The following is a 19,238-nucleotide window of genomic DNA, read 5'->3' as shown; positions in this document are numbered from 1 at the left end:
TCTATAAAACCTCTCAGATTTATCAAACCCCCACCCCCGCTCCAGGCAGGCTTCCTGGATTACACCTCTTTCAGCATCTTAGTATTTCATATTTTAGTGCCTGGTTAGCACTGCAGTTTAAAAGTTCAACTATCCATGTCTTATACAAGTCAGATGTTCCACCTCCACAACAAAACTGGCAACACTTCTGTGCAGGGACGAAATCAGGTATTTCTTCCGCATCTTCCTCCTTCCAGGCCTTGGGCCTAGACAGTGCCAGTCTTTCAGTGGGTGCCAGCCCAGAAATCTCGCTACACTCACTGATCCTGCCGGAGACAGGCCTTCTGGCTCTCAGTGGGGAGACCACGTGGCATCCAGCGCTGACTGGGCCTGCTCCGGGCACATGGTGCATGTCCATGGCCAGGGTTGTGGTGGCAGGGACAAGGCGTTCAAGCCAGTTTGATGAATGATATAGCAGAAGGCCACAATCCTGCCTTACCAGCTGAGAGCACAGGAGCAAACTGATTCATTAGTAGCATTTGCTATTTTGTTAAAACTGATTTTAACAATACAATTAAACTATGCAAATAAACGTAAAGGTCTCCTTTAAATCATTTTCCATAACCTCCAATTGCTCAACAGTGATATCTGGGCTGCTCCCACACAAGTACAGCTTTGTTTGTTCTAGCTGGTGAACAGTCCCTTTCTCAGGGAAGTATTGTCAAATCCATGTAAGGCAGAAAAGTAATCCAACAGGCAATCCTTGGAAAACAAGGAAAACACAGAAGAAATAAAAAAATAAAAACAAAACACCTTTCTATACCAGAGTAGGATCTAAAAACATTGCTAAGGGAACCAGAGATGAGTCTGGCACCTAGTAACTGTGATGCGACCCTAAGTGACCACGGCCAGGCCACGATCTCAGTCTGGTTCAGTGTCCTTCTGTAAAATTCAAGAGACTAAGTCTAGTGAATTAGTCAGAACAGCTCAATCCAGCCTGGATCAGAAGGGCAATATGATAACAATAAATTACCTGCGAGACAGGGGAGAGGGTGTATTGCTTTGTTATATAAAGGTTACAGAGAAAAGAGCACAACATGGAGAGCTCAGAGCCAGGGTGAGCTCAGGCGGGCCACGTGCCTCCTGAGGTCGGAGAAGCACTGGACACCACCTGGCCACAGAAACCTGAGTGCTGAACTGAACGTGCTGCTCAGAAGAGCTGACTAGTTGAGAAAGCCACTTCATCAGGCACCAAGGCCTGTATTTCAGAACAGCTGGATGCAAGTTTCTGTGTCATGGCTCTAATGCACCAAAACTCTCCTGACCCAACTCTTGCTGTGCAAAGCTAAACGCTATTGATGGTGGCTGCGCTGAAGCAATGGACTGGCGTGCCAAAGAAAAACAGACAAGAACAAGACCAAAATATTTTTAAGTGGTTACTTAAGGTCTCCTTTAAATTATTTTCCGTAATTATCGAGCCAGCAGTCCATTGTTATTAATTCATATTCAGCCTGTTTAAGCGGCACCAGCAACGCAGGCTGAAATCAAATGCCTCGGTAATTTCCTAACTTTTGAGTGTTATTTTCTTGTCAGTTAAATTTAAAGCAGCCCATTTGTGACCACATTATACCAAGTTAATCTCATCTAAAGTGCTTCTCAAACCCTAACAGCTACACTAAGGTTTAATACTAATGAAAGCAATTTACATAAATGAAATTTATGTCAATGCATTTCATGACAAATTTTTTATTTTATAATAATTAGAGTACTTATATGATAACATCTGTTGATATTCACAGTCTAAACCTGGCAAAGATTTAAACCCACAACATTTTCCATGCATCATGTACATTATCTGTGAAAAGCAATAAAAAAAAGCAATGAATGCATTAATCATACCAATATCATCTGCAAAGCATAAATCTGAAATACCTTTCACGTCAGCTCAAACTGCTTTTTATTTTTTACACACCTGATTTTACGCCATCTGTAAAAGGGCAAGACAAAGACTTTTGAGGAAATTATATTTCTTGGCTGTTTGACTTTTACAAAATACTCAGGCAAAGTTGTGTAAACAGAAGATTTACTATACGACTAAGAAAAAACGATGCAGTTAAAAGTCCATTTTTATTAAAGGACGGTGTAATGACCACAGCGTTTTCACACTGCAGCGTGGTGTCATATTTGCATTTTTTACACCTGTTTTACATTTCCCCTCGTCTATCTATCACATGTGTTTTTACAAAAACACATCAGGCCTAAACCTATTCTATGACATAAACAGCAGAAGCAAGACTCTGAATGACAACACTTGAGGCTCTAACTTCCCTATCTTGATGGACATCAAACCAACACCCCAGCCACCACGTGACAGCATCAGCGTGTCCTCCCCAGGCTCCAGGAACGACTCAAAGTGAAAACCAGCATGAATACACCACACAGATATTCTTACCAGCTTCTTAAATTTTAGGTAAGTTTACAAAAATGCTTACCAAAAAAGTTTACATAAATGTGAGCATCTCTACTCTCTACTCCAATGATAACTATGAACACTTTCTTAGGGTTCTAGCTGGCTAACAAAGCCCATCTGTGGGCACATGTTATGAGCAAGCTACTAGTGTGATACTCAAACAAGTTTTCACTTTACCTGGCTCCTGAGCACACAGATACTAGTCTAAACTTTAAAAGCAAAATGATACTTTCTAACCTCCATGGTGCTGAAGCCTCAGGAACATTCCCACTGAAGTGTTTCTCTACCTTCATCAGGCTGTGAACAACCACTTTCCAGAGTGTCAGACGTGACATTTATATTACAGCATTACTGACTCATAGCTTTGATGCACACCGAGATGTGGCACACAACAATGAACAATAAAACCTGAACTAATTCTTGCACAAGGACAGCGCCTGAGACCTCCACCCACGTCCTCTGAGGACCGTTAAGATTTTCATTAACAGTTGTCTGTCTGCTGGTATCAACAAGCCTTTGACTTCACTAAGTGTTTCAAAATGTTAACCATAAGCCTATTACCAAATTCCTCAATAAAACATCTTTACAAAGTAAGTCAGCGACAGTAACTTTCAACTGTTTTACAGCAGGAGCTCCGGACACAGGAATAGAAACCAATTTACAAACCCCAAACGCACATATGGTGCTACTGCGGCTAGACGCACAGAAACCTCCCCCGACTGCCGCTGCTGCCACAGCCTAGGCCATTCTGAAGGCCTCTCACCACCGCAGTGCCTGAAATCTTTTAATGGCAGCAGTTACATTAACCAAAATGTGATGAACAAGATATAGCACGAATAGAGCTTGGACCCTGCCCTGCGAGAGATACTCTACTTGGACCAGCTGTTAGACTGAACCATGTACTAACAAAAGAGCCATTTTTGTAGGTTAAACCTGGCCGAACATCAGCCAGTTCCTAAGAGTCCCTCTAACAAAACTGAATGCCCTGCAGGCAGGCCCACCTAATAAAGCATAGACAAGGTATAGGAGCTCCTCCAGGAATGCAGAGAACTACAGTTCTTTCTCACAAAGCTCATGAATCAAAAGTGTGTTCCATCACCAAGTGGAAACTCCGTATCTCCTGCACCCAGAACTCCTCATTCACTCAAAGGTACCAAACTAGGTCAGCTGCCCCATCCCCACTTTTTATCTATTCCTGATACAAGTTTCTTTCTGTGCTGAACACCAGAGGTCCAGTATCCATGAGTGAGAAATCAGACAGCCTTCCCCCATGGTGGGGGGAGGCCTCTGATGCTGCCGGGACCACCTGGCTCCTGCCCTGGAGGGCTCCACCTGCTGGCATCTTGGGTAGTTGGTGCCTGGGTTCCAAAGCTTCACCCTCAGCACCTGCTTCCAAAGCATAAAATTTCCTGATTTTGTAAGCTTCCCACTTGTCCCCACATGACAGTGCCTATTAAAATGTATCTTTATGGAAGGCTCACACCCACATTTCTAACTGACACTTTGTTCTTTCAATGCAGTCACCCTGCAGTTGCCAAACACCTCAGAATACGTTTACATGTCACTTTGAGACCTCTCCCTCCTTATGTCTACACGAAGAGAAAGAAAAGCAAAACTCCTTTACAAATGCTGACCCCACCCTGAGTCTAAGCACTCCAAATGTCGAAACTTCCTGCCTCAGCCTTGGCACTGCTGTGCTCAGAGAACTCATGGAGTCTCACCATGGCCTTTGCATCGCCACTGATGAAAGACAGTGGGCTGACGGCAACTGAAACCCACAGCCACTTCCTCCACCTATGCCATGAGGATCCCTCGGGAATTTTCACATGTATAGTCACTAAGTATCTGCACTGATCTGAGCTACCAAATGCACGTGAACTATTTGGAACTAACCATGTCTTGGAATAAAACGTCTGAAAGGAAAAAAAAAAAAATCTTTATAGTAAAACCTAGTATAACCCAAAGCGTTGAGAAGTAGGTTTTTCATCCAGGACAAATGAAAATCCTTCTAAAATGTGTGGTTCAATTTCTACAGCAATAAAATAAATGAATTCTAAAGCAAACTTAGGCTACCGTTTCACGTATACCCACCACATAAGCAAAGCATTTAAAAACTGTAACACCCAACAAAGGTAATCTCACTTCTGAAAGATTTATTATAAGTAAAATGACAAGACTGTGTAAAGAACTGAAAAATGTTCACACCCTACTTAGCGAACAAAACAGAACATTTTTTACCTATATATTCAGCAAAGACCAAATATATATATATGCTAACACCCAGTGTGGAGTGAAGTCTTCTAAAGGAGATGCGGGTCATCAGCTCTGCCCACAATTCCCTCCAGGGTATAAAGTCAAGGCCTGGAGAGGCGCTCTCACAGGGAGCACAGCGGGCCTCCGTAACTCTGCTAAGGGCAGGGCTGCAGTGAGGGAGACATGGGCTTAGCAAGGTGTACACACGCGTGTGGAAATGCCTGCTCACAATAAAGAAATTACAAGCCCACGGGGCTACAGTGGACATCTTGTCATATCCATTTGGCATACACGGGGAGCTGTACCTAGAAAATAAATGTGTAGATTCAGACAATGGGTAAGTATGTTTTAAAAGCTGATAAACGTCACTTAACTGCCCTGCAGAGAGGATGCGTTAGTTGACACTCCGACCTCTTCACTCCATCTCTCACAGCACAGCTGCACGTCCCTCCTCACCAGCTTAGACTTCAAGGTCCAATATTCTGACCCTTTATCTGCACATGTCCCTCGTTTCCTTGCCCCCTATTCCGCCACTGCACTCTTCTGGCAAAAGTTCAGTGCTTGTTAAAAGTTCATGCAACTCAACGACAAAAAACAAACAACCTATTCCAAAAATGGGCAGAAGATCCAAATAGACATTTCTCCAAAAAAGACATACAGACGGCCGAGAGGCACATGAAAAGACGCACAAGGTCACTAATCACTAGAGAAATGCAAATGAAGACTACAATGAGGTGCCGCCTTACACTGGCCAGAACGGCCACCATGAAAACGTCCACAAATAAACGCAGAAGAGGGCGTGCAGGAAAGGGAACCCTCCCCGTTCCTACTGCTGGGGGGAATGTAAATTGGTAAAGCCACTATGAAAAACAGTTTGGAGGTTCCTTAAAAAAACTAAAAACAGAGTTGCCACATGATCCGACAATCCCACTCCTAAGCATATATCTGGACAAAAAGGTAGTTCAAAAAGATACACGCACCCTACGTTCACTGCAGCACTATTCACAACAGCCAAGACATGGGAATGAGCTAAGTGTCCATCAACAGATGCAGGAATAAAGAAGATGCAGTGTATATAAAAAATGGAATACTACTCAGCTATAAAAAAGAATGAAATAACGCCATGTGCAGCAACATGGATGGACCTAGAGATTATACTAAGTGAAATACATCAGAAAGAAAGAGAGAAATATCATATGCTATCACTTATATATGGAATCTAAAATATGACACAAATCTATCCACAAAACAGAAACAGACTCACAGACATAAAGAACAGATTTGCTGATGGGTAGGGATGGACTAGGAGTTTGAAATTAGTAGACACAAACTCATATAGAGGGTGGATAAACAACAAGGTCCTACTATACAGCACAAGAAATTATACCATGATAAACCATAATAGAAAAGAATATGAAAAATAATATGTACACAGACAAATAAAACCAAATCACTGAACAGTAAAAATACATTGTAAATCAACTGTACTTCAATAAAAGAAATTAACTTAAAAAAAACAAACACTTCAGCCTTCATTAAGCCCAACCCAGCACCTTCTCCAAGCCTGTGTAAAAACACACAGGATCTTCACCTTAAATGTTTGCCCATAAATCTCCAGTGACACTGAGAATTGCTCAGCAACCAACCACACTTCACTAGTTCCTTCACTGTCTTAGTCTCTAAGAGGACTGTTTCTTGCCTATTTTCCTATTTCCCCAGATCTCCAACACCCCTCCCTCCCACCCTGACTCATTCTCAGTTGATGACTTCACTTAAAAAAAATAGAAGCCATCAAAAGAGAAAACCACCTCTTCTTCCCAGGACAAACGTAGCAACCTACCTGCACCTGTACACGTACACTCAGCATTCCCTCCTATCACAATGGACACGGCGCGCCTGCACCTCCACCTGCTTGTTCCAGCCCACCCCATGCACGATGGTGCTCTCACAGTTACCCTTTCTGGAGGCTCCCTGTTATCTCCAGCCTGAACTCTGACCTCATATCTCCAGCTGCTGATTGACATCGCCACTTAGGTGTATCTCAAACCTGACATGTCCAACACAGGGATTCGTAATTCCCTACCTGATCTCTGCCCCACTTTCCTCAGCCAAGAAAATGACACCGCCCTTTACCCTACTGCTTGAGGCAGAGCCTTGGGATCATCCTTGACCCTCTCCTTCTCCCCACATCCAATCTGATAGTCTGGATTGTCCTACCTTCAAAATAAATGAGAAATCCTTCATTTCTCTCCACATTCCACTGCTATTGCCATGGTCTCCCACCATCTCTTGCCTAGCCTATTACATGGCAACTTCCACACTCTGCCTGCTGCCACTCTTGCCCTTCCACCATCTGCTCATAGCGGAACAGCCAGGGTGAGCTCTTCAGAACCATGGCACTTCTCTGCCTGCAATTCTCCAAGAGCTGTCTTTCACAGGATTAAACCCAAACTCCTTGTCAAGGTCACAAAGTTCCTGTGCTTGGCCCCTCCCTCTCTTTAACCCCTTCTCCCTTCTGTCCCCTCCAGAACGCTGGCCCCTGGCTCTTCCACGATCACACCAAGATCCCTGCTGCTCTAGGAATCTGGTCCCTGATGTCTCTTTACCCGCAGCGCTCGCTCTCCAGTTCCTCACGTGCTGAACTCCCTTGTATTACTCAGGCCTCAGAGTCCCCTCCCCAGGCCCCTCCATCATAAACAGTGTGCTCACCTCTTCACCCCTCTCCATGCCAATACCCTGCTTTACTCTCCCTCATGACTTATCACTACCTAAAATTACACTATCTATTCATTTGTTTATTGCCTAACTTCTCCACTAGAATGGGAGCTACATGCACTTAGAATAGTGTCTGGCACAGAGGAGGTGCTTAATAAATATTCGTTAATGAGTATTACCTTTACAATAAAAATTAAACTACTTTTTAGAAATTTAAATGCATGTACAATTGTCACATTATGAATAAACTATACATGTGGAGAAAGACTACAAGAGGATGAAAAAAAAAATGGAAGTAGTTGCAATAGGAAAATTTTTTTTATTTATACCACCCTATTTTAATGTTATATAGCATTGCTTTATAATTTAAAATGTACCTTTTCTATATTGAAAAATAAGTGAAAGATAAGCGAGGATCTAACAGGGCCAGAGGGTCACCACTCTAAACATTAGTTGTGAAAAAGACAAATTCAGCCCAACACCTGGCAGTTGCCTGGACTATGACTGCCTCAGCCTCTAAGTTGCTAGAAGCCTTCCTGGCACTCACATCTAGGCCATGGTGTTGAAAATCAACATCAGACAGGGTTGCCCTGTGACCATGAAAGATGAGAACAAAAATAAAACCATTCCTGTAACAATGACTGTAATCGTGACAATAACAGAGTGGAATACAGAGAATCACAGACACCACTCCACAATATCTCAACACAGACAAAACATAAACACTGTCCAAATCACAAAATACCAAACCCCCACCCCCTCCCCAGGCTAATGAGAGACTGCTGCTGCTTTACCAATTCTAGCTTTGGTCCCACTGGAGTCCATTCTCCCTACAGATAAGATTTATTAAAATAGTGAGTCTAGAAGAACCCATTTTCTGACAGCATCCAACCCAGATCTAAGCCCTGATCCTTAAAGACTCCAAAATCACTAGCACCAGCCCAAATCCTGTGATAAATTTTTCCCTACACCATCCTCCTGAGATGCCCCAAGGCCCCCCGTATAGGGTGAGTGCTCTCCCTCACTGCAACAAGCAACAGCCCAACTCGTTCAGCTATGGCCATGTTCCTGGTGGTCTCTGGATGGTGGGCGCTGACACTTGTCATGACATCAGTTGCCATTACAGGCCATTACATGCTGAAGTCACAGGAGCCTGGCTGGAAAACTGACCCCAGGACATCATCTCAGGGCTGGTTCTCTGAGTATGTGCCCTGATATCAGCTGATCTTCTTGTCACCTGCCTCTTTCTCCTAAAAGGTAAGTGAAGGTAGGGTAAAAAAAAGTCAAGGTAATTAAATGTCCTGGTGAATAATATTACTGTTAATCAAGGATGCCCTGCACAGCTTCCAAAGGTACCCTGAGCACAAGGTTAAGAGTGGGGCTGGATGACTGACTCATGGGCAGAGCCTTAGGCAACACTACTCAAGTACTTTAAGCCACATGTTCAAGCCCAATAAATTAGCCCAGGCTTAAAGAAGTCAGGCTGTACACATGTAAGAATTTTAATAAGCTTGGAAAATGCTACCTAGAGCTTATGCACAAGCTTACTGTACCAATGGGATTCCCTGCCACCAGCCACAGAGTGCTAAGCCCCTGACAAGAGCCATCAAGCACGTGGGGCAGCAGGGACAAGGAGCCAGCTTGGTCCAGGCTTCCTCAGGAGTGGGAGACACAGCAGAAGGCTGGCAGCCAGATGGATGGAGAGCAGAATGGGGCGTGCAGCACAGTGGAGCCAACGGCATTTACTAGGAAAACATGTCGAAGGTTTCTTTGGTGGAAATCTGGTCCTCACACACCCTTCCAGAAACCAGCAAACACTGTAATCAATGTCTGCATTTATCCAATGCTTGTTTGTACCCAGAACTGTGTTAGGTACAATAGACAGTTATTTGAGCAAACACGGTCTCTGCCTTCTAGATGCTGACACCTAATATAAATAAAAACAATAAATCTGTCCAGAGGATTACCAAACTAACTGAACAAACATGGAACAGTCTAAAGCATGGACCTTATATAAATGCAGTGGAGTAAGAACTGAAGGCTAAGTCATGGGAGATGACTCTCTAAACAGGGTGGGGCCCTAATGGAACAGTTCCCCTGTTAAGGCTCAATCTTCAAGGTTGAAGAAAAGTTACAGCTTTCAAGAAAAGTTACAAGGGCTGACTATTGGACTTGGAGAAAATGAACCAATCAGAGAAGAGGGTGCAGCCCGGGGAATGATTTAGAGACAGAAATGCAACTATCAGGAGAAAGGAAACTCGACAACCACACAAGAAACCTAGGGGAAATCAGTCAAGCAGGTGTATGTTTCTCAACCGTTTTTACTCATGGCCCCTTGTGATAAATATAAAAAGCTGACACTCCATTCGTGTTATTTAAAATTTGAAAGGGAATTAAATATCCTAACCAACACCAAATCAGAGCAACAGTGGTTTCAGAATTTGATTTTTCCAAATCACACAAATCATCCCCTTCCCCTAGAGTTGAGAATCACCCAGTTGGGTGGCAGTAACTGTCAACAAGGAAAGAGTAATTATCACTGAATTATTTAGGAAGAAAAGATTTAGACCCTGGATCCATAGGGCACCAGACAACCAGTACTAATAGAAATAGTTACAGCCTAAGGTGACCAAAAAAAAAAAAAAAAAAAAACCATGGCACAAGTAAGAATATGTACTAATTACCTGATTAAAATTTTTGAAAGAGAACTCTTTGTAGATGGCATCTCTCTCACTTAATTCCAACCATCCCACTGCTTTAAGGTCAAGTATCATCTGGCTCCTCTCCTCTGCAGTCAACTGGTGGGTACCTGCTGACTATGAAAAGAACACATTTAATACCTGAAATGTAGAGGTTTGGTTCAATTCAAATACATGTACAGCTCTTTACTTATGTAGAGATACAGAAAAAAGTGTTAAGGACAACGATTTCTAACTATCTCCGATTCTTTTGTTCTCAAAATACAAAGCTCTCAAAAGAGATAAAAACAAGACTAGCTCTGTGCAAAATAAGTTGCCTCCATGGTATGTGGGCTTATCACCCCTTACAAACGCCTCTAACTTTACAACTCAGCTTTCCTGGTTTCTTACAGATAAAGTTGAGATTGACCATTTGGACATCTTACCAAAGATCATAACCAATGGCCAACATTCCAGGACTTAGGAAACTGAGGTAACACACTCACCCAAGGAACTCTGCAAGTCCAGCAGCAGAACCAGGATTAGAACTCAGGACTCTCAACTCCTGGTCCACTCTCTTTGGATGGCCCCATATCACCTCAGCAGCCTTCAGTCCTTACTCACATGGGTCTCAACTACCTGAGCTCATCATCCCCTTTCAATTCTAGTTAAGACTGATCAATCCTCAGAGAGGAAAAAACAAATGCACATTTACAGGGGATTTTGTAAAATAACTTCTGGGCGTTCATACACCCTCTGGGCTATAGGTTAAAAAGCCCTTGCTTTAGTGGAGTGAGTTTTCTCAGAAGCATCAGTAAGACAAACTCCCTCAACCATGTGGCCACAGCACTGCCCACTTGGAAGCACTTGTACACAACTGTCCACCTTGTTCCTATTCATCCTGCTGAGGACACTCCACCCAGAGTTCTGTTAGTTAACAGGCCCACACTTGCCATGCTACTTGTTTTTTAACTGAAAGAACTCTAAGCAGCATAACAGACAGAAGGAAAGAACACCCTAGGAGAAGTCAGAAGAGGCATGTTCTCATTCTGGCGTAACTGCCCACCAGCACCTCCTGTCTTACCCGTACGCTGGGCTACTACCTGCTCAGGTGAGGGAGGGACTGGCCCCAGAAAGAATGAACTAACTTAGGGGTTCCTTATCAAAGGGCAAACAGAGGCTGAGCTGGATACTCTGCCATGAAACTTCAACTCATTCCTACTTCAGAAATCCTAAAACCCTTTATCAGTGTAATTAAGAAGGCAAAGTAAGTAAACTTAAAGACAATCTGCAAAAAGGAAAAAAGGATGCTAATGAGCCAACCTTCTAGTTTCTCTTCCTTGCTTAGTCAGCTACCCTTCCCTACAACAGGCGATAATGAGAATGCCTCTTAATTAAATAAAAACGTTTAAAGGCTTGTTATCAAAAACCACATACTATTTTAAAAAGTATCTATTCAATAGCTTTTTAATGACAGCTGTGAAAAATTTCACAGAAGACCTATTACAGGAAATTACCTAAAAATTTTAAACATTTAAATATTTTAATTCAACTAAGACTATTTTGCCAAGGAAACAGAATTATCATTAAATAGCTGCAAAGAAAACTATTAACTATGCTGTAGGTTATGCAGCAGTCACAGGGAGTCTATGGAGCATACTCTGAGCTGTTTTCCTCCTCCCTAAACCTCCACATCTCCAGTGAGGTCCATGAACTGTGGTCCCTACTTGTGTCTACCTAGGAATAGGAACCACGTACAGAACTGTAAAATGGAGTCACTTCACCCATACAACATAAACCGTCCCCTTAAGGACACACACTCTACAGAACCCTTTGTGATGGACTTAATTTTCTTTCTGTGGGAGCTATGCAGAGAGACAGGGAAAGCATAGGATCTGGGGAGCCATCTTCAATCCAAGCCTAGCTTTGTTACTTTCAGCTGTGGATGCTGAGTAAATTTTAGCCTCTCTGAATTGCAATGTTTTAGAGTGCAGATGTTACAACATACACCTGCCAAGATTTTTAAAAGGCTTAAAGAGATCTTAAGTGTGGAGGCACCCAGCATAGAGCCTGGCACGTGGCAGCCACTCCAAACGCACCTGTTTATTCACTCCTCCCCAATGCCACAACTGTACTCGATCACCAGCGCCCGAGATAGAAGTATGCCTTAGGACACGCCTAGGTGACAGTAAGCACTCAACTTGTGTTCTCACCTTAATGGCCGTGAAGCAGAATGCTTATCTTCTCCATCATCGAGTCACATTTTTTTTCTATTAAAAAAATATTCAAACTGCCAAATGGGCTCTAACAAGCAATTTAAGAAAATGAAACGGTGAGTTTAATACAACATATTCCCACTAGGTGGTGCTGCACGTTAAAACTTTCTCTCAAGTCAATTTACCCCCAATATGTTAATTTATAAAACGGGGAAACGGACCGGGCGCCTCTAGGTATTTAAAAAAAAAAAATCAGTGTGCAACTCAAAAGATAATTTATTAGTAAATACTCCAAAAAATTAACACCGAGACAAATGAGTTAATTCAAAACTCTGGGCCCCGTTTACAGAGAGCGAGAGACGGTGCCTGCTCTCACCGAGCGGACAATCTAGACGACCCGACAAGCAGCTTTAGTCACACCACGAGTGAAGAATTTTCACAACTGCTTTGCATACTTTTTTTTTTAACACTTAAGTCGTGGTGGTTTGTTTTCTGGTTGGCAATTTCGGAAACTACGATGAAATTCAAAGCAAGAGAAAAGTGGAAGATGCTACGGCCACCCCTGTCTCAGACCAGCGCGTCGGCAGGTGCCGGGTGCCCAAACGTGGCTACCCGAAGTCCGGGGCCACTTCGGGGCCTGCCCCGGTCCCTTCACCCCTCGGCCGGCATGGCTGGGCCTCGCCCTCCTCCCGCACCGCGGGCCCTCGGCACTCACCATGGCCGCGAGGCTCTGGCTCCTGCCTCTTAGCGCCGCGAACCAGCGCCGCGTCGCCTCCCGCGTCCCCAGCGCCGCCGCCATAGCCTGGCGCCGAGGGCTGCCCGGCGCGCTGCCTGCCTGCCGCCCGCCGCCCCGGAGCCAGGGACCGTGCGGGAAGCTCCCAGCTGCAGCCTAGACCGTCCCGCAAAGCCCTGCCCCGCCGCGCAGGCCCAGACGCGGACCAGCCCCGGAAGGTCTCCAGGAGCTTCGATGGCGGGCGCCCCTGCAGGCCTCCGCAGGCCCCCGGCGCTGTCAGCTCCGGCTTGACGGGCCTTCGGCGTCATCGCCGCTCGGGTGCCAGGTTTCCCGCCTGGTGCGGGGCGGGTAGGGGGGCTGGCGCGGCCCTGAGGATGGACCTGCGGTTCGCTTTTCGGTGTCCGGCCCTCGGGTTGTCGCTGCCTCGCCCACTGTCTGACCTCGTTGGGGCAAACAGCACCTGCGGGCTGGAGGATGTCGCGGACGGCGACAGGAAGAGATGAGCTGCAGGGGGGTCGGGGGGTGACTGGAGACCACTGCACTCTACTAGCGGTTGTGGGACAGTAAACTACAGCGATGCAAACAGGGCCTCTAAGTAGGGGAGCCACCGGTTGAATCTAAGCTCTACTTTGTTATTACTTAGCTGCCAGTGTCCTAGGCAGACTAACTCATCTTTGTCTAGATAAAATAATTTGGAAAACCTAGCTCACAGTGCTTTCTAAAAGGTAGCACACTCAATACATAGTAGGCATCCCGGAGATAACGTATGTATATATATATACATATATATATTATATATATAATATATATATTTGGACAAAAGTCTTTAGTCTTTCTTTAGTCTTTCTTTTATATATTAGTATTTTATTCTTATCGTTCCTTTTTTTATATATATAATTCACATACCATAAAATTCATCCCTTTAAAGGGTACAATTTAGTGGGTTTTAGTATATTCTTGTATTTTTTTTTTCTAAATAGTTCAAGCAAATTAATAATATGTTTTGCAGAGAACATAGCAATATACTCAGGAATATACTTTTGAAACTATGAGAGTCCAATTAAGTTCAGCTTAGCAGCTGCTAGCATTTTGTTTTATTTCCCATGTGGACTTGGAAAAAAATAAAGCCTTTCACCTAAAATAGTCTAAAATTCAGACTTATGGCCCAACCCATCTTCTTCACTCTTGCCCACCTGATGAAAACTCAGCAGAGGAATCTTGCTGTAGACCTTCATCAAACATCACTGGTCTCAAGGCATTTATCTGAGACATTCTGGTTTCCTTTGCCTGATGCCATACATGGATATATACAAGAGCTGGAACTGTAGATTGTATTTCCAATATTTACTTTGGGCATTTGGGATCATGAAAAATGTCCTACTATGTTGCTCATTAAAGTGAGAACTGAGAAATTAACTGGTAGTTGTGAAATAACAAGTTGGAGACCCCTCATCATGTTCAGTGGTTTGCTTTCATCATTTTCCTTCCCTAATACCGCTGGACGAGACTGTGCCACGTCAGCTCTTGTCATGAAAGCATTAGCAGCAGGATGCTGGTTAGGGTCCAGGGAGAGTGATGTCCACTAACAGGGGCTGTGAATGCCCTGCCCTAACATAGAGCTCTCTTACTAGGATCTAAGTCCCTTAGCAAAGATTTACTGGGCACGTCCTCTGTTATGGACACTGTTGAGAAAAACAGCCTCCTGCTCAGTCTTTCATGTCCTGCTTGGCCACATGGACTAGGCCTTGGGCCTGGAACACTTCCTTACCAAAAAAGAGCCCACACAGCCTGTGCCAGCGGAGAAGGCAATGGCACCCCACTCCAGTACTCTTGCCTGGAAAATCCCATGGACAGAGGAGCCTGGTGGGCTACAGTCCATGTGGTCGCTAGGAGTCGGACACGACTGAGCGACTTCACTTTCAGTTTTCGCTTTCATGCATTGGAGAAGGAAATGGCCACCCACTCGTGTTCTTGCCTGGAGAGTCCCGGAGACAGCGGAGCTGGGTAGGCTGCTGTCTCTGGGGTCACACAGAGTCGGACACGACTGAAGTGACTTAGCAGCAGTAGCAGCAGCAGCCTGTGCCAGGCTGATCGGCCTGTGAGAGTACCCTTCCTTGTTTCAGACTGAATGTGTGCTCCTTTGTTCTGCTTAAGTATGGATGTCAATGACCCTAGGGCACACACCCCCATTTCAGAATGTCACATTCGGTGGGGGAGAGGGTTCTTCTGCTGTGGCACTAGATGGGTGCTCTTTGGCCATAGGCTGGGGGTGAGGGACATCCTTGAGCCATGAGGGACCTATGCACACTACTGGGGCTGAACTTGCTGTCTCTTCTCATGAGAATAAAAACACTGTTCTATCCTGTGCTTGACCGTGTTGTTTTCCTAGGTAACTCTAATACCAAGAAGTCAGGGACAGAAGGGTTGGGCTTACATCCCTGGTGGCTGGCATTGTGGTGATTCTTGCTATCCTCCATGGAGTTGCAGTCCCCTCCTGGCACAGGTTCCTGGTATAGTGTTCTCAACAGACAAGTTTGACTGGTCTTGGACCACTTCCTTCCCCTCTAGTTCTCTTTCCCTCAACACCAGTGCTTCCCAGCTGACCCTCTACACTTGGACCTCCCTTCCAGGAACCAGCTCTGTTCCATATTTCCCTCCAGGGGAACCTCTGTAGCCTGCCTCAGCTAAGTGTCAGAGGCAAAGCCATGGATCTGCTGGTCATGCTGGGAGCCTTTCCTCACCCTCCAGACTAGTATTGGGCCCCACTATATATGAAACCATAGGAAAACTCCTGTTTCTTTGATAGGATAACTCCCACTCTGGGAATCTGCCACCAAGAGAAGATTATATCAGTTCAGTTCAGTTCAGTTCAGTTGCTCAGTCGTGTCCGACTCTTTGTGACCCCATGAATCGCAGCACGCCAGGCCTCCCTGTCCATCACCAACTCCCGGAGTTCACTCAAACTCACGTCCATCGAGTCGGTGATGCCGTCCAGCCATCTCATCATCTGTTGTCCCCTTCTCCTCCTGCCCCCAATCCCTCCCAACATCAGGGTCTTTTCCAATGAGTCAACTCTTCGCATGAGGTGGCCAAAGTATTGGAGTTTCAGCCTCAGCATCAGTCCTTCCAATGAACACCCAGGACTGGTCTCCTGTAAGATGGACTGGTTGGATCTCCTTGCAGTCCAAGGGACTCGCAAGAGTCTTCTCCAGCACCACAGTTCAAAAGCATCCATTCTTCAGCGCTCAGCTTTCTTCACAGTTCAACTCTCACATCCATACATGACCACTAGAAAAACCAGTCTTGACTAGACGGACCTTTGTTGACAGAGTAATATCTCTGCTTTTGAATGTGCTATCTAGGTTGGTCATAACTTTCCTTCCAAGGAGTAAGCGTCTTTTAATTTCATGGCTGCAATCACCATCTGCAGTGATTTTGGAGCCCCAAAAAATAAAGTCTGACACTGTTTCCACTGTTTCCCCATCTATTTCCCATGAAGTGATGGGACCAGATGCCATGATTTTAGTTTCCTGAATGTTGAGCTTTAAGCCAATTTTTTCACTCTCCTCTTTCACTTTCATCAAGAGGCTCTTTAGTTCCTCTTCACTTTCTGCCATAAGGGTGGTGTCATCTGCATATCTGAGGTTATTGATATTTCTCCCGGCAATCTTGATTCCAGCTTGTGCTTCTTCCAGCCCAGCATTTCTCATGATGTACTCTGCATATAAGTTAAATAAGCAGGGTGACAATATACAGCCTTGACGTACTCCTTTTCCTATTTGGAACCAGTCTGTTGTTCCATGTCGAGCTCTAACTGTTGCTTCCTGACCTGCATATAGGTTTCTCAAGAGGCAGGTTAGGTGGTCTGGTATTCCCATCTCTTTAAGAATTTATTGTGATCCACACAGTCAAAGGCTTTGGCATAGTCAATAAGGCAGAAATAGATGTTTTTCTGGAACTGTCTTGCTTTTTCGATGATCCAGCGGATGTTGGCAATTTGATCTCTGGTTCTTCTGCCTTTCCTAAAACCAGCTTGAACATCTGGAAGTTCACAATTCATGTATTACTGAAGCCTGGCTTGGAGAATTTTGGGCATTATTTTACTAGCATGTGCTGCTGCTGCTGCTGCTGCTAAGTCACTTCAGTAGTGTCCGACTCTGTGCGACCCTATAGACGGCAGCCCACCAGGCTCCCCCGTCCCTGGGATTCTCCAGGCAAGAACACTGGAGTGGGTTGCATTTCCTTCTCCAATGCACAAAAGTGAAAAGTGAAAGTGAAGTTGCTCAGCTGTGTCCGACTCATAGTGACCCCATGGACTGCAGCCTACCAGGCTCCTCCGTCCATGGGATTTTCTAGGCAAGAGTACTGGAGTGGGGTGCCATTGCCTTCTCCGTACTAGCATGTGAGATGAGTGCAATTGTGCGGTAGTTTGAGTATTCTTTGGCATTGCCTTTCTTTGGAATTGGAATGAAAACTCACCTTTTCCAGTCCTGTGGCCACTGCTGAGTTTTCCAAATTTGCTGGCATATTGAGTGCAGCACTTTCACAACATCATCTTTCAGGATTTGAAATAGCTCAACTAGAATTCCATCACCTCTACTAGCTTTGTGTGATGCTTTCTAAGGCCCACTTGACTTCACATTCCAGAAATGAAGATTATATACACAACCATAAATCCAGCAAGAGGACAGGTTAGGTAAGTAATGCTGAATCTATTCAAAGGCCTATACTATAGCCATGGTTAGGAACACTATTACCAACAGTGAAATATTTATCACTGTTAATCAAAAGAAGGGAGAAAAAGATGCTATATAATCGCTACAAGTATGGGAAACATAAGAGAAAGACTGGAGTGTTATGCATATGATGGTTGCCTGGGCCATAGCATCAAGGCAGGACAGGGTTCCAGCCCACATAGAGGCTCTGGAGAATGCTTAAGTTTGAAGCTGGGTTCCACCACTGGAAGTATATAATGAACAGCAAGTTATTTAGGGCCTCACTTACTCATTTTCCAGTGGAGTCAACCTCAGAGGGCCACTGTACAGGATAAAGGAAATGGTGTAGGTCAAGCACTTAAAGCAATATGTGGCACACATAGTAATATTCAAACATTATTATAAGAGATGGAATAATTAGAGGGCTTTTTTTTCTTAAATATTGTAAATACAGATACACATATGAAGGTTCAAATCCTAGATTCATCAGCATACTATGTATATAACCTAGGTAAGTTATTAAGTGGAGAGTGAAAAACTTGGCTTAAAGCTCAACATTCAGAAAACGAAGATCATGGCATCTGGTCCCATCACCTCATGGGAAATAGATGGGGAAACAGTGGAAACAGTGTCAGACTTTATTTTGGGGGGCTCCAAAATCACTGCAGATGGTGACCGCAGCCATGAAATTAAAAGACGCTCACTCCTTGGAAGGAAAGTTATGACCAACCTAGACAGCATATTCAAAAGCAGAGACATTACTTTGCCAACAAAGGTTCGTCTAGTCAAGGCTATGGTTTTTCCTGTGGTCATGTATGGATGTGAGAGTTGGACTGTGAAGAAGGCTGAGCAAAGACGAATTGAGGCTTTTGAACTGTGGTGTTGGAGAAGGCTCTTGAGAGTCCCTTGGACTGCAAGGAGATCCATCCAGTCCATTCTGAAGGAGATCAGCCCTGGGATTTCTTTGGAAGGAATGATGCTAAAGCTGAAATTGCAGTACTTTGGCCACCTCATGCGAAGAGTTGACTCATTGGAAAAGACCCTGATGCTTGGAGGGATTGGGGGCAGGAGGAGAAGGGGACGACAGAGGATGAGATGGCTGGGTGGCATCACTAACTCGATGGACGTGAGCCTGGGTGAACTCCGGGAGTTGGTGATGGACAGGGAGGCCTGGCGTGCTGCGATTCATGGGGTCGCAAAGAGTCGGACACGACTGAGCGACTGAACTGAACTGAACTCAACTGAAGTTATTTAATCTCAATATGACAGTTTAGGCTCCTGTGTGAAATGGAAATAATAATGGTACTTTTCTGAGCTCTGGTCCCCTCCTGCCAGGGACTACCCCAGCCACAGCTGTCCATAGCATGACACATACATTGTAAACCCCTATCGAATGTTACACTATGGGAAGGAGGCTCATCTAAGGTTCTATTTTCACAGAACTTAGAATACCTTATGATCTAAACTATCTAAACTCTG

General features: G+C 44.6%; 1 protein-coding gene across 8 annotated transcripts in view; it reads right to left on the bottom strand.

Moving 5' to 3' along the window:
• Positions 1–13,312, bottom strand: part of PCBD2 (pterin-4 alpha-carbinolamine dehydratase 2) — a 43,308-nt gene extending 29,996 nt beyond the window's left edge. For 2 of the 8 annotated variants that reach the window (XM_055554167.1, XM_055554158.1), the window contains exon 1: positions 10,102–10,233. Coding sequence is in view for 6 of the 8 variants with exons in the window: in XM_055554112.1 (XP_055410087.1) it covers positions 10,102–10,233; positions 13,027–13,110 (216 nt within the window). In the remaining 2 variants the exon portion in view is untranslated. Of the gene's footprint in view, positions 1–10,101; positions 10,234–10,601; positions 12,044–12,308; positions 12,366–13,026 lie in introns of those variants that run through there. The other 6 variants (XM_055554135.1, XM_055554112.1, XM_055554124.1 and 3 more) reach the window with 6 other exon arrangements.
• Between the last annotated feature and the right edge of the window lie 5,926 nt (positions 13,313–19,238).

Source organism: Bubalus kerabau, chromosome 1 (assembly GCF_029407905.1).
Source record: "Bubalus kerabau isolate K-KA32 ecotype Philippines breed swamp buffalo chromosome 1, PCC_UOA_SB_1v2, whole genome shotgun sequence".
NCBI lineage: Eukaryota > Metazoa > Chordata > Mammalia > Artiodactyla > Bovidae > Bubalus > Bubalus kerabau.
Note: the sequence above shows the minus strand (reverse complement) of the source record. Positions and strands in the feature narration are given on the sequence as shown.